At 39.6% G+C, this 15,408-nt stretch overlaps 3 protein-coding genes across 12 annotated transcripts in view; 1 reads left to right on the top strand and 2 right to left on the bottom strand.

Annotated features, from left to right (window-relative positions):
* Positions 1–3,779, bottom strand: part of NEK11 (NIMA related kinase 11) — a 254,435-nt gene extending 250,656 nt beyond the window's left edge. For 3 of the 7 annotated variants that reach the window (XM_059162590.1, XM_059162595.1, XM_059162596.1), the window contains exons 1-2: positions 3,624–3,779; positions 851–1,120 (exon numbers count right to left, since the gene is read on the bottom strand). In XM_059162590.1, the coding sequence (XP_059018573.1) occupies positions 851–1,020 (170 nt within the window). In that variant the 5' untranslated portion in view covers positions 1,021–1,120; positions 3,624–3,779. Of the gene's footprint in view, positions 1–850; positions 1,121–2,099; positions 2,373–2,969; positions 3,097–3,623 lie in introns of those variants that run through there. The other 4 variants (XM_059162593.1, XM_059162592.1, XM_059162594.1 and 1 more) reach the window with 4 other exon arrangements.
* A 65-nt stretch (positions 3,780–3,844) lies between these two features.
* On the top strand, positions 3,845–13,967 carry ASTE1 (asteroid homolog 1). Its single transcript, XM_059162599.1, has 6 exons — positions 3,845–4,038; positions 4,961–5,081; positions 5,227–6,536; positions 11,769–11,979; positions 13,076–13,135; positions 13,829–13,967. The coding sequence occupies exons 3-5, from the start codon at positions 5,232–5,234 to the stop codon at positions 13,123–13,125; spliced, it is 1,566 nt and encodes a 521-aa protein (XP_059018582.1). The 5' UTR covers positions 3,845–4,038; positions 4,961–5,081; positions 5,227–5,231; the 3' UTR covers positions 13,126–13,135; positions 13,829–13,967.
* ATP2C1 (ATPase secretory pathway Ca2+ transporting 1) overlaps positions 13,111–15,408 on the bottom strand; it is a 169,710-nt gene continuing 167,412 nt past the window's right edge. The window contains exon 28 of one of the 4 annotated variants that reach the window (XM_059162586.1): positions 13,111–14,054. In XM_059162586.1, coding sequence (XP_059018569.1) covers positions 13,983–14,054 — 72 coding nt within the window. In that variant the 3' untranslated portion in view covers positions 13,111–13,982. The remainder of the gene's footprint in view (positions 14,055–15,408) is intronic. The other 3 variants (XM_059162585.1, XM_059162589.1, XM_059162588.1) reach the window with 3 other exon arrangements.

The following is a 15,408-nucleotide window of genomic DNA, read 5'->3' as shown; positions in this document are numbered from 1 at the left end:
AATTTAGAGTAATCTTAAAACTTCTGAAAAAAAAAAAAAAAGAAGAATAGATTATGGGATGGAAGTCTGTTCTTCTGGAGTTAAGGGCTGATGTCCTGGATCTTCCTTCTGCTTTCTCTTTTTCCTGTGTTTCTGATATACAAGTTTCTCATCTGAACTTCAGTTCTAACTTTTCACTGTAGAAAATTCAAACAACTTCAAGCTAGAAAGGAAGATTCATCATTACCTGTAACAGACATACCATCCAATAGCACTGTGAGTTTTTCTCTACCATGAAAGTTTAAGGGTCTGAACAAAATCAAAGAAAAGGAAGTAAGCAAGAGGGTCCTTAATATTATTAAGCTAATTTTAGATGAAGCCCGTGTTTGGTTTAAATGTCTAATTTGAGAGCTGTATGACTACAGATTTAGAAAAATTCCTTCATAAACCCTAATGCCATATTTCCCTTAGTACACCCTATTCACCTTAAGGGTGAATTACCATTTATTTGCATTTCATAACATTTCTAAAATTGCCATCATTATAAACAATTCTTACTTTCTCATTCAAGAAGTTCCAATCAAGTTAAGTGGAAGCAATGTTGTAATTGAGACTCTGGTATGCATAAAAATGATATTTTCATTTCATCTACCCCATTTCCCTATTCTAGGTCATTTAGGTAATTCACTCACCTGCTGAAATGCCTGTAAAAATCTTAGCTTAAGACACCATTCAAGAAGCTTTTCTATCACTTACTAAATTCTTAGAATCTTAAATGCAACGAGCAAATGGTACTCCATGCTCTTAATCAGCTAAGAGCTATGCATACAGGGCATCCAACTCAAAATTTGTATGAAGTATTTTTACTTACAATTCCTCTCCTTGTTTTGCTTTCTTGTCTGAAACCAGATAGACAGTTCCAAAACTTCCACTACCAAGTTTTTGTTCAAGGACATATCTTCTTGCAATCAAGGTCTTTGGATAAGTAGAAATGGCTATTGATCCATTCACACACTTAGCAGCCTCTTGGAATTTCAGCATTGCTCCAAACAAGAGAGAACTGGATTATTTGTTTATAGAAATTTAACATTCAAGTCTCCTAGAAGATGGCCAAATTCATCCAAGTAGTGATGGTCAATCCCTTAAAAGTGAAAGGACCAGAGATCAGGTACAAAGAATGCTGAAGTATTCCTAACAATAAATGTAAGTTTTTGACATTAATACCTGCACCTTGAATAGTGGATTCAATGACATCACATTTAATGACTTGAGAGGAAAATGTTAAAAGGTAGTGATACTAGCAGATTCTAGTAGAAGACAGCCAAATATGGCAAAAGTGAGTTAGAATTAAACAATCTGTTTAAGATTTATACTCCCCACCTACTGCTTTAAAAAAAATCCAAATATAAGAACATTATAATTTCCTTAAATTATACATTTGCATCACTCTTTTTGTAATTCTTCCCACCTTATGTCTGTTTTGATTAACAAATAGTGAGTTAGGATTAAACTAGAAGTCAGCATAGAATTTTTTTTCCTGTAGACATTAAACCATGGTATTTGCATTTATTAGAATAGATGTGAAGAAGAATAAAGACTTCAGAATAAGTTTTTTCCCCATCCTAAACAAATTCTGGTCCAGTTTCTGAAGTTATAATATACACTGTGTATAAAGTAATCTCTCTGGATTGGAAACAAGAAGTATCACAAATGCAGTTCAAACCATAAATTGTATTTTAATGATAGCTAAATATAAATGTGTTATAGTTCCGTAAGGAACTATAAATGAACAGCAGGATTATGAAAAGTAGAGCTGTTTTATATGATTGTATGCCTAGTAAAATCACTTTTACTTCATCAAAATGTAAAATGTTTTGTTAGTTATCATGAAAAGTGGATTTTGTTTAAAAATCTAAAAAAAAAATGATTTTAAATTGAAGACTGTCTATGCCTTGGAGTCAAGTTTTCATTCCAAAGCTATAAGACAAAAACTTAGTATGTTTAATGATAAAACAAGATGCTATCTGTGTAGTTTGGGGTATATGATCAACAAACTTCACATGGTAGTGACAAATACAAAAATCTCTGGATTAGAACACAAACAGTAAATGTCCACTTACAGCATTTTTCTTCTTTAAATAATGCATTGATCGGTTAAGTTTTACTGGATGCCAGTGAGAAGTATTCTGGTAATGAGCTTTAAAAAAACAAAAAACAAAACAAAACAAAAAACAACTAAAAATAGGGGAGTTGTGCTGGTTCAATGGGTACAGCACACCACTCTTGATCTTGGGGTTGTGGGTTTGAGCCCCATGTTGGGTTTGGAGATTACTTAAAAATAAAATTTAAAAAAAAAAAAAAAAAAGGAAGAAAGAAACCAGATCATCTGGTGGCTCAGTGCTCATACAACATTACTCTTGCGTTGAAACTTCAAAGCTGGAGCCCATACCCCAAAATCCCTGAATAAATAAAAAATTACGTCTGATTATCAAGATCACAGAAAACATTTGTGAAGTCTACTACTGCAAAAACAACTAAAGAGCAGGCCTCCAGATGTGTATTTTGTTTGCTTTCTGTGCTCCCATAAAAGTGCTACTTTATGGCCAAATTAAGGTGTTAAGAAAAATATATGGACTCACATGCTTCTCAACTGAAAAGAACCCTTCAGATCACCAGTAATTTTCCGTATTTTACGGAAGTGTTTAGTGAAGAACAAAACAGTTCTGAGAATCCAATTTCCCAATGACTCCTATTTGTAAATGAGCTTTTAAACTCAGCCATGTCGCCTAAGCAGTCTGGCCAGACCCACAGAGTACTTCGGGACGAGGTTCCCAGACTCAGCCCTGCAATCCCATCGAATGGGCCATCGATCCCATTCATCTCTTCTGTGCAACCACAGAGCAACCCTAGTAGGTCCCCTGCCGTCTAGATTCCAGAACGTCCTAGCTTCCAGAACGTCTGTTCGGTTGTCAATGTTGCCTCGCCCTCACCTCCAGAAGGTTGTGAATGAAGTTGAGCGCCAGGAACACACCTTATCTTTTGTATCCTTGGCTCCTGTCATAGAGCAGGTGTTCAATAAATTTTCTTAAGGCAAACAAGAGTCCAACGGGCCGACCGCTGCCGAAGGCGGGGGGGGGGGGCGGGGGGACGGGGGGAGTGGTGAGAAGAGGGAAGAGAAGATTTAGAAAGTTGGATGGAAACCGTGAGAAAGGTGAGAGATCATCTCCTGCAAACTGACCCTTTGAGGTAAAACTAGCCTGGCTGGGGCAAAAGGTCAGGGAGGGAGAGTGTTTATCACAGGTTGAAGTCAGTAGTTCTCTTCCCTGGTAATAATAAACGAGAGGAAGCCGATTGGACACCAGATTCTGCTAAAGGAGAACGCTAACCTTAAAGGTCAAACGAACATTCCTTGCCTCAACTTTGTTTTTAAAAAAATGACACTTTCGCCAAGCGGGTTAACGTTGTGGAGGCGGCGCCGGCAACACGATTCTCCGGGGACTGCAGCAGATCCCGGAGGTAAGAGCTGAGAGAAGTGAAGACTTTGCGGGTACGGAGGCCCACGGACGCGGACCCCAGCTGGGGCAGCCTGAAGCCATCACCTTCCCCGGCTTCGGGGAGCCCGGCACGCCCCGAGGAGCGCATACCTTTCGGAGTCGAGGGCGGAGAAGCGGCCTGCCAACAGTCCCACCCGTAATTGGGACATAAATTGGGCAAGTCTCACGTAGGTGCAGCCGCGCCGCAGAGCTCCAAGACCTCCCGGCACGGTTGTTGGGCGCCGTTGCCAGGGAGACGGCGTGGGGCATCCTGGGAAGCCGGAGCCTGGCTGCACGGGGCGGAAGTGTGCACCGACCCAAGTGGGCGGGGAAAGACGATCAGGCCTGATCCGCCTGGCTTTCCTACCCTGACAGCCGCCATTTCGGAGCTTAGTTCCCGGCCCGCCTTTAGGGACATCGCGCCTCCAGACCCGGGAGAGCCTGGGCCCCCGGCGCAGCCTGGTATCACTGGCTTCGAGGAACCGAGTGACGTCATACGCGGAGACTTCCGGTTCCCGCTCTGAAGGTGGGACTCTCACGTGCGGGCGTTTCAAGCAGGGGCTCCTGCTGTCTTTTAATGGAAGGGCTGGTGCCCTGGGGGGAAGATGCAGGTGGGCTCCTCTTCTGGTCAGGGTAGCGAGCTGTGAGGGTTGTGGTAGCCCGTGTTTGACGACAAACATCAGACCTTCAGTGAGCCTTTCTCCTATCCAGCACGCAAAGCTTTGCAAGACATAAATAACTGCTATGCCGGATGAAGTGCTGAGGGTAGGGCTAAAATTAGGGTGAATTGAGTGGCGCGCAAAATGCAAGAGGGTGCCCCAAAAGTCTGTAATCAAGGTAAATATATTTTAATGAAATATATTTAAAAACCAAAATTAATGCATTAGAAATCCATGGTTGACAAAATCTCGTGGTTTTAAATAAAGACAGTGCCATACGGAGCCATACTGGAGCATGAGGCGAAAGGAAAAGCTAGTAACACACATGCTGTGACTTCAGTTAGCCAGATAAGTAACGATTTTCCTGGTACTAAACCGGATAAGCAAAGACAAGAAGATAGAAAGAGCCTGTGGTGAGGGTGAAACTGGAGAGTTAAGTCCCCCTATGCTCATGAAGCAGTCATTTTCCTTACTCAAAACTATGCCAGTTAAGCTGGGCCCAACAACAAGCCAAGGCCTAAAAGAAATTCCTAGACTGTCAATAAAGAAAAACTGGTTGTGTATTATTGACCCTACATACTTTAGTTAACTGAAGCCAGGTGCTCTCTGATTTATTATGAGATTGAGGAGGGTATCATTTTTATAGTTTAGGACTTTTTATTTTGACCCTACACAAATAACCTGTGTTGTAGGATGGTGATTGTTACGTATCTCAGTATCAGAATCCACAGTAGTCTTTGTTAGTATGTCAGTAATGGGCTTTAACGGATTTTCTTTTAAAATCAACAGCCTCCATTCCTATCTAGAGATCAAACTCCATGAAACCATTGCATTTGTGCCTTATCATACATGGGGAAAGCAAAAGAAAATGAGAATGCACTCAGCTAGCTGGTGCTGCCTGAGCCTCTAGGTAAGAATTGAGATGCTAACCCCTAATATGTGCTGTTTAAAGAGCTGTTCATAACATTTGCTGTTGGTTTTTGGTGCTGGAAATGACTTGGTCCCCAGTAAACAGCTTCAATTGAAAATGTGTTCTATTGTTTTAAATTCTTCAGTCATCATGGGTATTCGAGGACTAATGAGTTTTGTGGAAGATCATAGTAATGAGTTCTTCACTGATTTGAAGTTGCGAGACACAAAAATTGTCATTGATGGCTATGCTCTCTTCCATCGGCTCTGCTTCAACTCAAACTTGGAACTTCGGTATGGAGGGGACTATGATTCTTTTGCAGATGTTGCACAAAAATTCTTTGAATCACTGTTTGCTTGTAATATCTGTCCCTATGTTGTATTAGATGGAGGATGTGACATTTCCGATAAAAAGCTTAAAACTTTAAAGGATCGAGCAAGAGAAAAGATCCAGATGGCTCATTCCCTTTCTGTTGGTGGGGGTGGGTATGTGTGTCCTTTACTCATCCGAGAAGTGTTCATACAGGTTTTGATCAAGCTTCAGGTGTGTTTTGTCCAGTGCTTTTCAGAAGCAGATCGGGACATTATGACACTGGCTAATCATTGGAATTGCCCTGTGTTATCATCAGATAGTGACTTTTGCATCTTTGACCTAAAAACTGGGTTTTGCCCATTGAATAGCTTTCAGTGGAGAAATGTGAACACTATCAAAGGCACACAAGACTGCTATATCCCTGCCAAGTGCTTTTCCCTTGATGCACTCTGCCATCACTTCAGCAATATGAATAAAGCTCTACTACCTCTCTTTGCGGTGCTATGTGGAAATGATCATATTAATCTGCCCATCATAGAAACATTCTTAAGTAAAGTACATCTTCCTCTTGGAGCTACCAGTTCTAAGGGGAGGAGACACCACCGAGTTTTGGGACTTCTGAATTGGTTATCTCATTTTGCCGACCCTACTGAAGCACTCGATAATGTTCTGAAATATCTCCCAAAAAAGGATCGTGAAAATGTTAAGGAAATTCTCTGCTGTTCCATGGAAGAATACCAGCAATCTCAGGTGAAGCTGCAGGACTTTTTCCAGCATGGTACTTATGCCTGCCCAGCCGCCCTGAATCTGGACTTACCAGAGTGGGTATTAGTGGCTTTGGCCAAAGGCCAGCTTTCTCCTTTCATCAGCGATGCTTTGGTGCTAAGAAGGACCATTCTTCACACACAGGTGGAAAATATGCAGCAACCAAATGCCCACAGAGTATCTCTGCCCATTCGGCAGATCATCTATGGGCTTCTTTTGAATGCCTCTCCACATCTGGAAAATATGTCCTGGAAGGCATTGCCTTCTCAGCCTCTAGCTTTCAGCGAAGTGGAAAGGATTAATAAAAATATCAAAACATCGATTGTTAATGCAGTAGCACTGCCCAAGGATCATGCGGACTTAAGCAAATTGACTGAGGTAAGTGTTTGTGATGCTAATCTAATTTTTGTTAAGTACTTTACAGGTTAAAAAGTGCTTTCATGCATATTCTCTCAATATAACCAAATGACGTTGGTTGCTCTAGTCCCTCCATTTCATAGCAGACAAAACTAGGACTCAAAAGTAGGTTACTGTGTGATATGTCAGCCAGAGAGTTGCAGTGTTAGGACTCAAACCCAGGTCTTTTAGCCCCAGATCTGCCATTTCCATTCTACTTCGGTATTCTGTGTTATTCTGCAATTATTACTGCTATTCTGTTGATACTAGCTATTAATAAATTGGGGTCATGTGACTTTAGAAAACAAGGAAAAGGAAAAAATTCTGAGCTGCAAAAAGAAGTGAGCCTTGAAGGTACTGATCAAAGGCATGGTGAATATCTTAGATTGCATCAGATTTCAATTAAGATTAATACTGATGCTTGCTTGGGTCTAATTTTTCATTTTTGTCAATGAGGACCTTTTTTTTTTTAGGTTTTAGGTTTATGGCATCATAATGATTAGTTTGATGTTGAAAATATGACTCTTAGCCTAACTCAGTGTTGTTTAAACCTGAGTAACACTCTGAGCAGTCCACTTTTCAAGATAAAAAATAATTTATGGATTCCAGTGTTTATTGTTTGTAATACTACATAAATATATTAAAAATTATAAATAGAGGGCCACCTAGGTGACTCAGTTAAGCATCTGACTCTTGATTTCAGCCCAGGTGTTGATCTCAGGGTCCTGAGATCGAGCCCCAAGAAGGGCTCTGCTCTGTGCATGGAGCCTGCCCCTCCCCCTCACACCTTTCCTTGGGCTCACTCTCTCAAAAAATTATAAATAAGTATGAAACTGCTTATGCTAACACAATTAAAGTTACAGTTAAGTGCAGATAAACTTAAAATGCCAATTGTAGTGGCAATGAGAGTTTTCTTAAATTCAACTAATGTTCAGATTCATGAGACTCTCATAGACCGTTCCTGGTACCAGTCTACTCAAGCCTATAGGACAGCAACCATAGCTTCCCAGCAGCTTTGAATTAGGCTTTCCTTTCCTGTGGGAGTTTTTCCAACAATCTACACCACTGGTTCTCCGGTGGGATGATTTGTCCTCCTACCTCCCACAGGGGACATTTGGCAATGTCTGGAGACACTTTGGATTATCACTACCTAGGTAGTTGGGGGAAGGAGGAGTGTTGCTACTGGCATCAGTGGGAAGGAGCCAAGCATGCTGCTAAACATCTTAAAATGCACCAGACAGGCCCTCCCAGGAACAAGGTATTATCCAGACTGAAATGTAGTAATGCCAATAGCTGGCCTACACTGTTGGCTAGACACTAAATTCTTTAGTCTCCGCATTTAGTGCCTGCTCAGGCACGGGGAAATGAGATCCACATCAGGTGGGTGTCAGTGCCTCCTTAGCAATGAGGAATGACTGTTCATGTGATGTGTTTCTTTAAGGGGTGCTGAAATGTTCTGGAATTAGTGATGTTTGCACAAGCGTATAAATATATTAAAATTGCTTTAGGATTTTTAGGGGGGGTTGGGGGATCAAGTAACAGGGTGAGGGTATTAAGGAGGGCACATGTGATGAGGACTGGTTGTTATATGTAACTAATGAATCATTGAACACTACATGAAAAACTAATGCTGTACTATACAGTGGCTAACTGAACATAATAAAAATAAAATTATAAATAAAAGTAAATAGAAGAGTGAATTTATAACATGTGAATTATATCTCAAAGAAAGAAAAGGTCTCATTGGCCTCCTTCCCCCTCCCTTTTTGTAACAATTCCATAAACATAGCTTCTGGGCCCCCTGCAAGGGCCATGCCTAATTATAGGTCACTATGCTCAAGGAAGCCCCACGATATGATGTCCTCATCTGGGTTTACAGTTCAGCTATACAAATCTAGATGCAATATTACAAGAGTCATTTTTACCACGCTAAGTAAAAACTAACTTTATCACATTTCCAGGGTTACAGAAGTAGAAAGTTGAGCATAAGTCAAATTCCAAACAGAAGGGATTTATTAAACTTTTCCCATATGAGCAAATTAGCAACATTCTAAATGATGATATTTTGCTAAAATTACATTTCTCCTCACAACATAAATGGTGCTGTGTTGGAGAGTTTTTAAAACTTTTTTTATGGCTTTATTGAGAAGTGCTGTACAGGGAAGTGCCCATATTTAAAGTGCACTTTGATGTATGTTTACATCTGTGAATCCATCTTGCAAACTAAAATAATGAATGTATGCCACAATCCTAAAAGTTTCCCCTTGCCACTTTGCAGTTCATCCCTCCCTGAGTGTGTACACACAGCAAAGTACACAAAGTACACAGATTGTACAGTCTGATGAATTTTTACCAATCCACCTACCCTGTAAAGAACGTTCATCAGCACCCCAGTAGCTTTGCCTAATGTCTGGTTTGAGCAGCCCCTCTTCTCCCACTCTGGTAATCACTATCCAGACCTGTAATAACATTGAAAAGCTTTAACTTTTTTTATCTTATAAAAATGGCATCATAGAATAGGAATTCTCTCATCTGGCTTCTTTTATTCACTTGATGTTTATGAGATTCACATCACTGTGGGAAGCTCTTGATCATTTATATCTCATTGCTGTGTGGGAATATACCACAATTGATTTTTCCATTTTGCAGTCGATGGGCATTTGGGTAGTTTGCAGTTTGGGCAATTATGAGTAGGGCTATGAGCATTCTGGTGCACATCATTTACTGAAAATAGGGACACTTTCTATTGCATATACCACTAGGAGTGGAATTGTTAGAAGATATGCATGTGTTTAGTTTACAAGATAGATTGTCAAATGGACTTGCAAGATGGTTTAACCAATTAATTCCCACCAGCAGCTTATGAGGGTTCCTCTTAATTCACACCTCTCCTGATACTTTGTGGTTTTTATCCTTTAAGTTTTGGCTATTCTGATATTTGTATGGTGGCATCATTTTAGCCAATTTGGTGGATGTTAAATTTGCATTTCTCTGATGACTTATTTTTGAGCACCTTTTATGTGTCAGTTGGCCATTTGGGTATTGTTGTATAATTTTTTATTCAAAATCTTTTGCCCATTTTTCTTTCGGCTTTTTATTTCTATATATGTGTCCTATGTCAAGTAGCATGTAAACAGATTCTCAAATTCCTTTTGAATTTGGGTAGATTTTTTTCATTCTAATATGTTTTGATGAACAGAAGTTCTTAATATAGTCCAGCTTAAATTTATTATTTATGATTATCAATTCTGTGACCTACTTAGAAAAGTACTGCCTACTTCAAGGTCATGACTTCTTTTTTTTTCCTTTCATATTTATATCTATGATCTGTCTGCAACTGATTTTTCTGTGTATGGTGTGACATAAGGATCAGGGCACATTTTCCCCCATATAAAAATCCAGTTGAGCCAATAAGTGTAGCATGCTGATTATCCTTCTTGCTAAGTGGAGCTGATTTAAGTGTTCTCTTCACTTACCTGTATTCAAAACAGGGTAAAAATTTAAGTTCACTTTCTGTATGGTGAGATCTTTTAGCTTTCCCTAGGCATAAACTCATCAGTTCTCTACTTCCCTCATTATTGCTAACTCTCATTAGCACATGATAATTCTAAATGGTATCAGGTTCAAATGTGATTCCAAAGACAAATGCACAATATGAATAGAAATTTTTTGACATTTATCTGCTTTGTGCCAGCTATTGTAACAGAAACTTTATAGTTACTTAATTCCCACAGTAACCACATAGTTTCCATTTTGGTTATGTTAGTTGCAGTGGATAGAGTTCCACTCAAGCTAAGCAATGGGAGGTTAATCATAAAATGAGATGGAAGTGGACTATTCTCTGGGATTAAGACAGTGCCAGGACCAGCCTCTCTCTGGGTGTCTCTGTTTCTTTGTGTGCTTTTCACATGGGATAAAAGTTAACCAGATTTAAGGGCTGTGAGCAGAGCAGTTATAGGTCAGAAAAGAATTCATGTATTTCCTTAGCTTTACTTGGTGCATTTTCCTACCCGTTAAGATCATAGAGTTTTTGTTTGTTAATTGCTACTTCCCATAACAGTGATTACTGTAAAGCATTTTGCATATTTCTCATTTTAAGAAGTTTACCAGTATCAAAATCTTAAACCCGTTTATAAATTATATTTAATACTCTCTTGCATCAGTGATGAAACTATTTTGTCAATTATGATGTGTTATATTTCAAGGTTAACATGTCGATTCCCAGCTGTCAACACACTGATGACAAACTGGTTTTTAAAATGCTGAGCAATGTTTCATCCTTTCAGAAAGTTAAGAAAAATACTTTTCTGGCTGCACGTTGACACTAGGAATACAACGGTTTTTTTCTCTCTTAAAGTTTGATCATAAAGTTCTTCTGAAGGTGCCCTTTTAATAGTCCTAATGTCCTTATTTTAGAAGTGTGTGACCTAGAAGGTCCCTTACGGTTCTTAAGATTCATTAAGGTAAAGTTATTTCAAGAAGTCTGAAGTCCTCATAGCTGTTAACTCCCTTTTATTTGAAGGGCACTCTAACACATGGCATAGAAGTGAGTGTGGTGTGTTACTGCAAGCAGTAAGGTACTCCTTAAATATTCCTGTCTCCCTTGACTATATGTCTCACCTAAAAGCAGCTACCCTGCAACAATCCCTGTGTGGAAAAACAAAAAGATAATAAAACATTCACCTGGGCAGGGACAGGAGACAGGACCCAAACAAACGGAAGCTTGTCTGATATACCACAAAGGGTACATAAAATCTAAGTTTGCCTTCTAAAGGTGATCGGTAATGGCACCATGAAGAAGGTGGGGACTGAATATTCACTGACAAGTAAGAATATGTCTAAGTATAGATCTTTGTTTCTCAAAGCAGAATAGTTAAAATGCAGATTCCTGGGTTCCTCTCAAATTTACTGAATCAAAATTTAGGGGGTGGGACCTGAAAACTGAATTTTTTAACAAGCTTCCTAAGTGATATATCCGCTGAAGATGTTCACCAGCCTACACAGAAGATGGGATGACATGAGTAAGGGCTGTGTAGTGAGGGTAGACAATATATCCATACAACCATATTTATTAAGCACCGGTGGCTGATTTCTTTCCTCAGGAAGATAAGAAACTGACAGAGCAATACATTTGCATTAAAGTGTTTTCATACTAGAAAAACAATAAAGACATTCCCCAAAGTAACTTGCAGGATGTTTGGTATGTATTTTCAGCTCTCCTTGGCCAAACGGCAGATACTTCTGTTTGACACCCTGAAGGTGAAACAGACCATCCTGGAACCAATTCCTTCTTCACTGAAGCTGCCCATTTCTGTCAGTTGCTACTGGTTGCAGCACACAGAGTCCAAGGCAAAACTGCATCACCTCCAGGCCTTACTGCTAGGGATGCTGATGGGGCCCTTGCATGCCATAATAACCAGCCCTGGTAGGTATCTGGAAATTCCAGGAGTAAATATTTGCATGTTACTTGCATGTAATACAAGTTTAAACAAACGAAAAAATATTCTTGGATTATTTCCTCACATCAGTTATATCCAAAACTTAGAAATAGAGGCACTAAAATACCATTCATTCATTGGCAGATGTTTTTGAGCACTTGTGTGTGCCAGGCTCTGTGCTGCAGAGCTTGACAATGGCCCAGCAGTTAGGATGTGCTGATATTGCGGAATCCCACCTGCTCTGTGGCACCTAATGCTTTAATCTCTGAAGTCAGAATGTATAATGTGCCAGTTACATTGTCTTCTGTGTACCCTGGCCCTATCAATACAGCAGCAACATCACTAGAAACGGATTTAAAATAGTCTGGTGGTGAAATTTCTGAATACCTACAGTCCTAATAAACATTCATGCTTGTGCTGTTTTATTATTTCTTCTCCACTGTAAGTTTCAATTCGTGTGTTAGTGATGCTAGAAACAGTAACTTTTCTATTATAGAAATACACCTTAAGGTAGTTTCAACTGCATTTAAGTATCAGGTGAAATAAGTGAGAATGCATTGGAGCACTTCAATTCTGCAGTGGAATTACTCCCTTTAAAAGATTATGAATGCTGTAACACTTTATCTAAACATGTATAATCATTATCACACTCCAGAACAGTGCTAATATCTAATCTAATTGCCACTAGTCACATGTGGCTATTTAATTAAAACCAGCTTCTCCTTGACAACCAGGCACATTTCAAGTGCTCAGTAGCCACATATGGCTACAGGCTGAATTCGACAGCACAGATCCAGAACAGTTCATCGTTTGCTGAAAGTTCTGGTGGACAGTGCTACACTGGAGTTTACTTTTAAAAATAAGTTAAATGAGAATGAATCAGCCTAGATTCCAGGACTCCCAAGTGTGAGAGTTGTTGTCCGAAGAGACTGTTGTTCTAGTACAGCCAACTTAATGCAAAACAAGTTAAGGCCCACTGTTGGTTTTCTCTCATTTAAGAACATTCTCAGGGCACAAGCCTGTGAAGTTTTTACCTGAGTCCAGCAGAAGGGGCACGTCAAGGGTCTGTTTCTTTTCTTTTAGGAATTGTGGACCCTGCACCCAGGCAGGCTCAGTGCCTTGCTGCTCGCTAATTCGTAAAAGGTGGGCCTCCTTTTTATTATTTTCAAGTTGGTCCAGTGTCATTTTGCACTCCCCCACACAAGCAAACATGCAGAAGCTTACAGTTGAACACACAGAGCACTCTTTTTTGCCTAGGGTTGTTGCTTCTTGCCTCTTATCCTCTGCTGTGTGACGTAGATGACTGACCATATTCTCCTTGAGTCATGCTTTTGTTTTCCTCCCACAAACCAGAAGTTAGTGTGCTTTGAACACAGAGGCTGTGTTAAGTGCACTATAGCATAGAGGCCTCCATGGAAGGAAATTTAGTGAACAAGAACAGTGAAGAGAATGATGTTTAATAGTAATTTGTATTTTTCAGAGAGACAGATTTAGGGTTTGTAGAGTTCAGATGCAGAGGTGTTTAAGGTCAGGTAGTAAACCAGTGGAAGGTCAGGTAGTAAACCAGTGGAAGAGATGTTAAGGGAAAAAAAATAAATAATTTGGGGTTGAATAGTTAGGTTGTCATAAAAAAGGCATTTCAGTATAAATATTTCAATTTATACAGCAAGGCTTTTACATTGACGTTAAAATAGTAAAGAGCCAGAAGAGAAAAGCATTTTGGTTATTTAAACTAATTTTTTTTTCTTTATGGAATTCAAAGTTCTATATATAGAGAAAATTACAAGCTATACAGTGTTTTTGGAAATACTGCCCTTGGGTTGTTTCTTTGTCTAGATAAGGAAGAGCTGCGGGAGGTTGGTGCTAGGATGTTGTATGAAGAGTTCCAGAGAGTGAAGGAGCAGACACGGCCGGGCACGAGACTGGACTTAGACACAGCTCACATCTTCTGTCAGTGGCAGTGCTGTCTGCAGATGGGGATGTATCTCAATCAGCTGCTGTCCACTCCTCTCCCGGAACCAGACCTAACTCGGTAAGCACCACGGGAAACTAGTTCAGATGGCTGCACACAGAAGTAAACACTTTTATTTATACTTAAAGCACGTAAGTTAATGTTTAAAAAACTAATCTTAGTATAATTGGTCTTGGATCACCATTATAGCTAAAGAGCTGGAAAAAGGAGAAATATTAATTTTGTTCCATACTCCCCGAAAGTACCCATGATTAGATCAGAGCTTTAAAAACCGCCCCATAAAGTAAGAAAAGAGGCAGCTGTTCCTTCATTTCTCTCAGGTCTTTGTTCAAATATCACTTTATAGAAGCTTCTTCTGATTACCGTTCTGGAATATTATTCTCTACTTCCAGTCACTCTAGTCCTATTACTCTTTTGGACTTTTGTAAATTGCATTTCTTACTACTTGGCAAACTATTCACATATTCGTTCAAATTTAAGCCCCTGTGTGCTAGAGTGTAGTGAACAAAACAAATTTTTTAAAATCTCTGTTGTCATGGAGCTTTTTAATTCTAGTGAGATGACTATTAGATGCTTCAGTGAACTTTATCTAGGGTTTTTGTTTTGCCCGGTAAGTATGAAGAAGGGAGAGGCAACCTGTATGCCAGGAAGTGATGATGTGTTTGACTATGGAGTTGAAACTGAGTAAGAAAGAAAGGATAGCAGTAGGGTGTGGGCCACTGAAAAAGTGCTACATTCACTGGATTGGGACATCCTGGTGATTGTCCATCCAGGAGATCCCAGAGGGAGAGAGGAAGATAAAGGGGAGATTGTTAGCAAATGGAGCTGAGATTATAGATGTGCTTTGTCTCTCCCCACTTGAATGTAAGGTCTGTGAGGACACAGACTTAGCTATTTTATTAACTTTTGTACCCCAGGGCCTAACATGTAGTAAGTACTTAAATATTTGTCAAATAAATTGAGTGATACATGAATGGAGGCATATAAAATATGCTGGTATGACTTTAAATGTTTTAAGGTCTAAAGCTTCCTAAACAGTAAATAATGTTAATAGATTCCCTGGGCCTAATAGCTGAGCTACCCCTAGAACCTTCTACCAATAAGATTTATTGGACTTTGACTTGTGAATTCTTTATGCCTTTTCCTTAAATAATTTAGGTCATTCTTGACTGGATCCTCTCTAGCTACCATATATCCCTTTACAACAGAACAGAGAAAAACAGAACCAAACAGTTCTCCTCATGATTATTTCAGCAGGACTATTCTTGAATCTCAGCGTTACTAGAGTTTATTAAATGATGAACTTACGCAGATCAGTTGCTAAGGCACCAGTGAATCAACTCTGACATTAAGTTATATATTAAATTTGTGGCTTCCAGTTAATCCCATCTTGTATTTCTGAAGTAGGTGTTCAGTGCAAGTGAATCAGTGAACTTGCAAGTGC

This window comes from Mustela lutreola, chromosome 2 (genome assembly GCF_030435805.1).
Source record: "Mustela lutreola isolate mMusLut2 chromosome 2, mMusLut2.pri, whole genome shotgun sequence".
Taxonomy (NCBI): Eukaryota; Metazoa; Chordata; class Mammalia; order Carnivora; family Mustelidae; genus Mustela; species Mustela lutreola.
The sequence above is the reverse complement of the archived record's forward strand: the minus strand, read 5'-3'. Positions and strand labels throughout refer to the sequence as shown.

Excerpts from the sequence above, each read along its gene's own strand:
- ASTE1 (XM_059162599.1), top strand. The coding sequence starts at position 5,232 with ATGGGTATTCGAGGACTAATGAGTTTTGTGGAAGATCATAGTAATGAG. Across the intron at positions 6,537-11,768 it reads ACTTAAGCAAATTGACTGAG|CTCTCCTTGGCCAAACGGCA; the intron begins GTAAGTGTTTGT and ends ATGTATTTTCAG. Across the intron at positions 11,980-13,075 it reads TGCCATAATAACCAGCCCTG|GAATTGTGGACCCTGCACCC; the intron begins GTAGGTATCTGG and ends CTTTTCTTTTAG.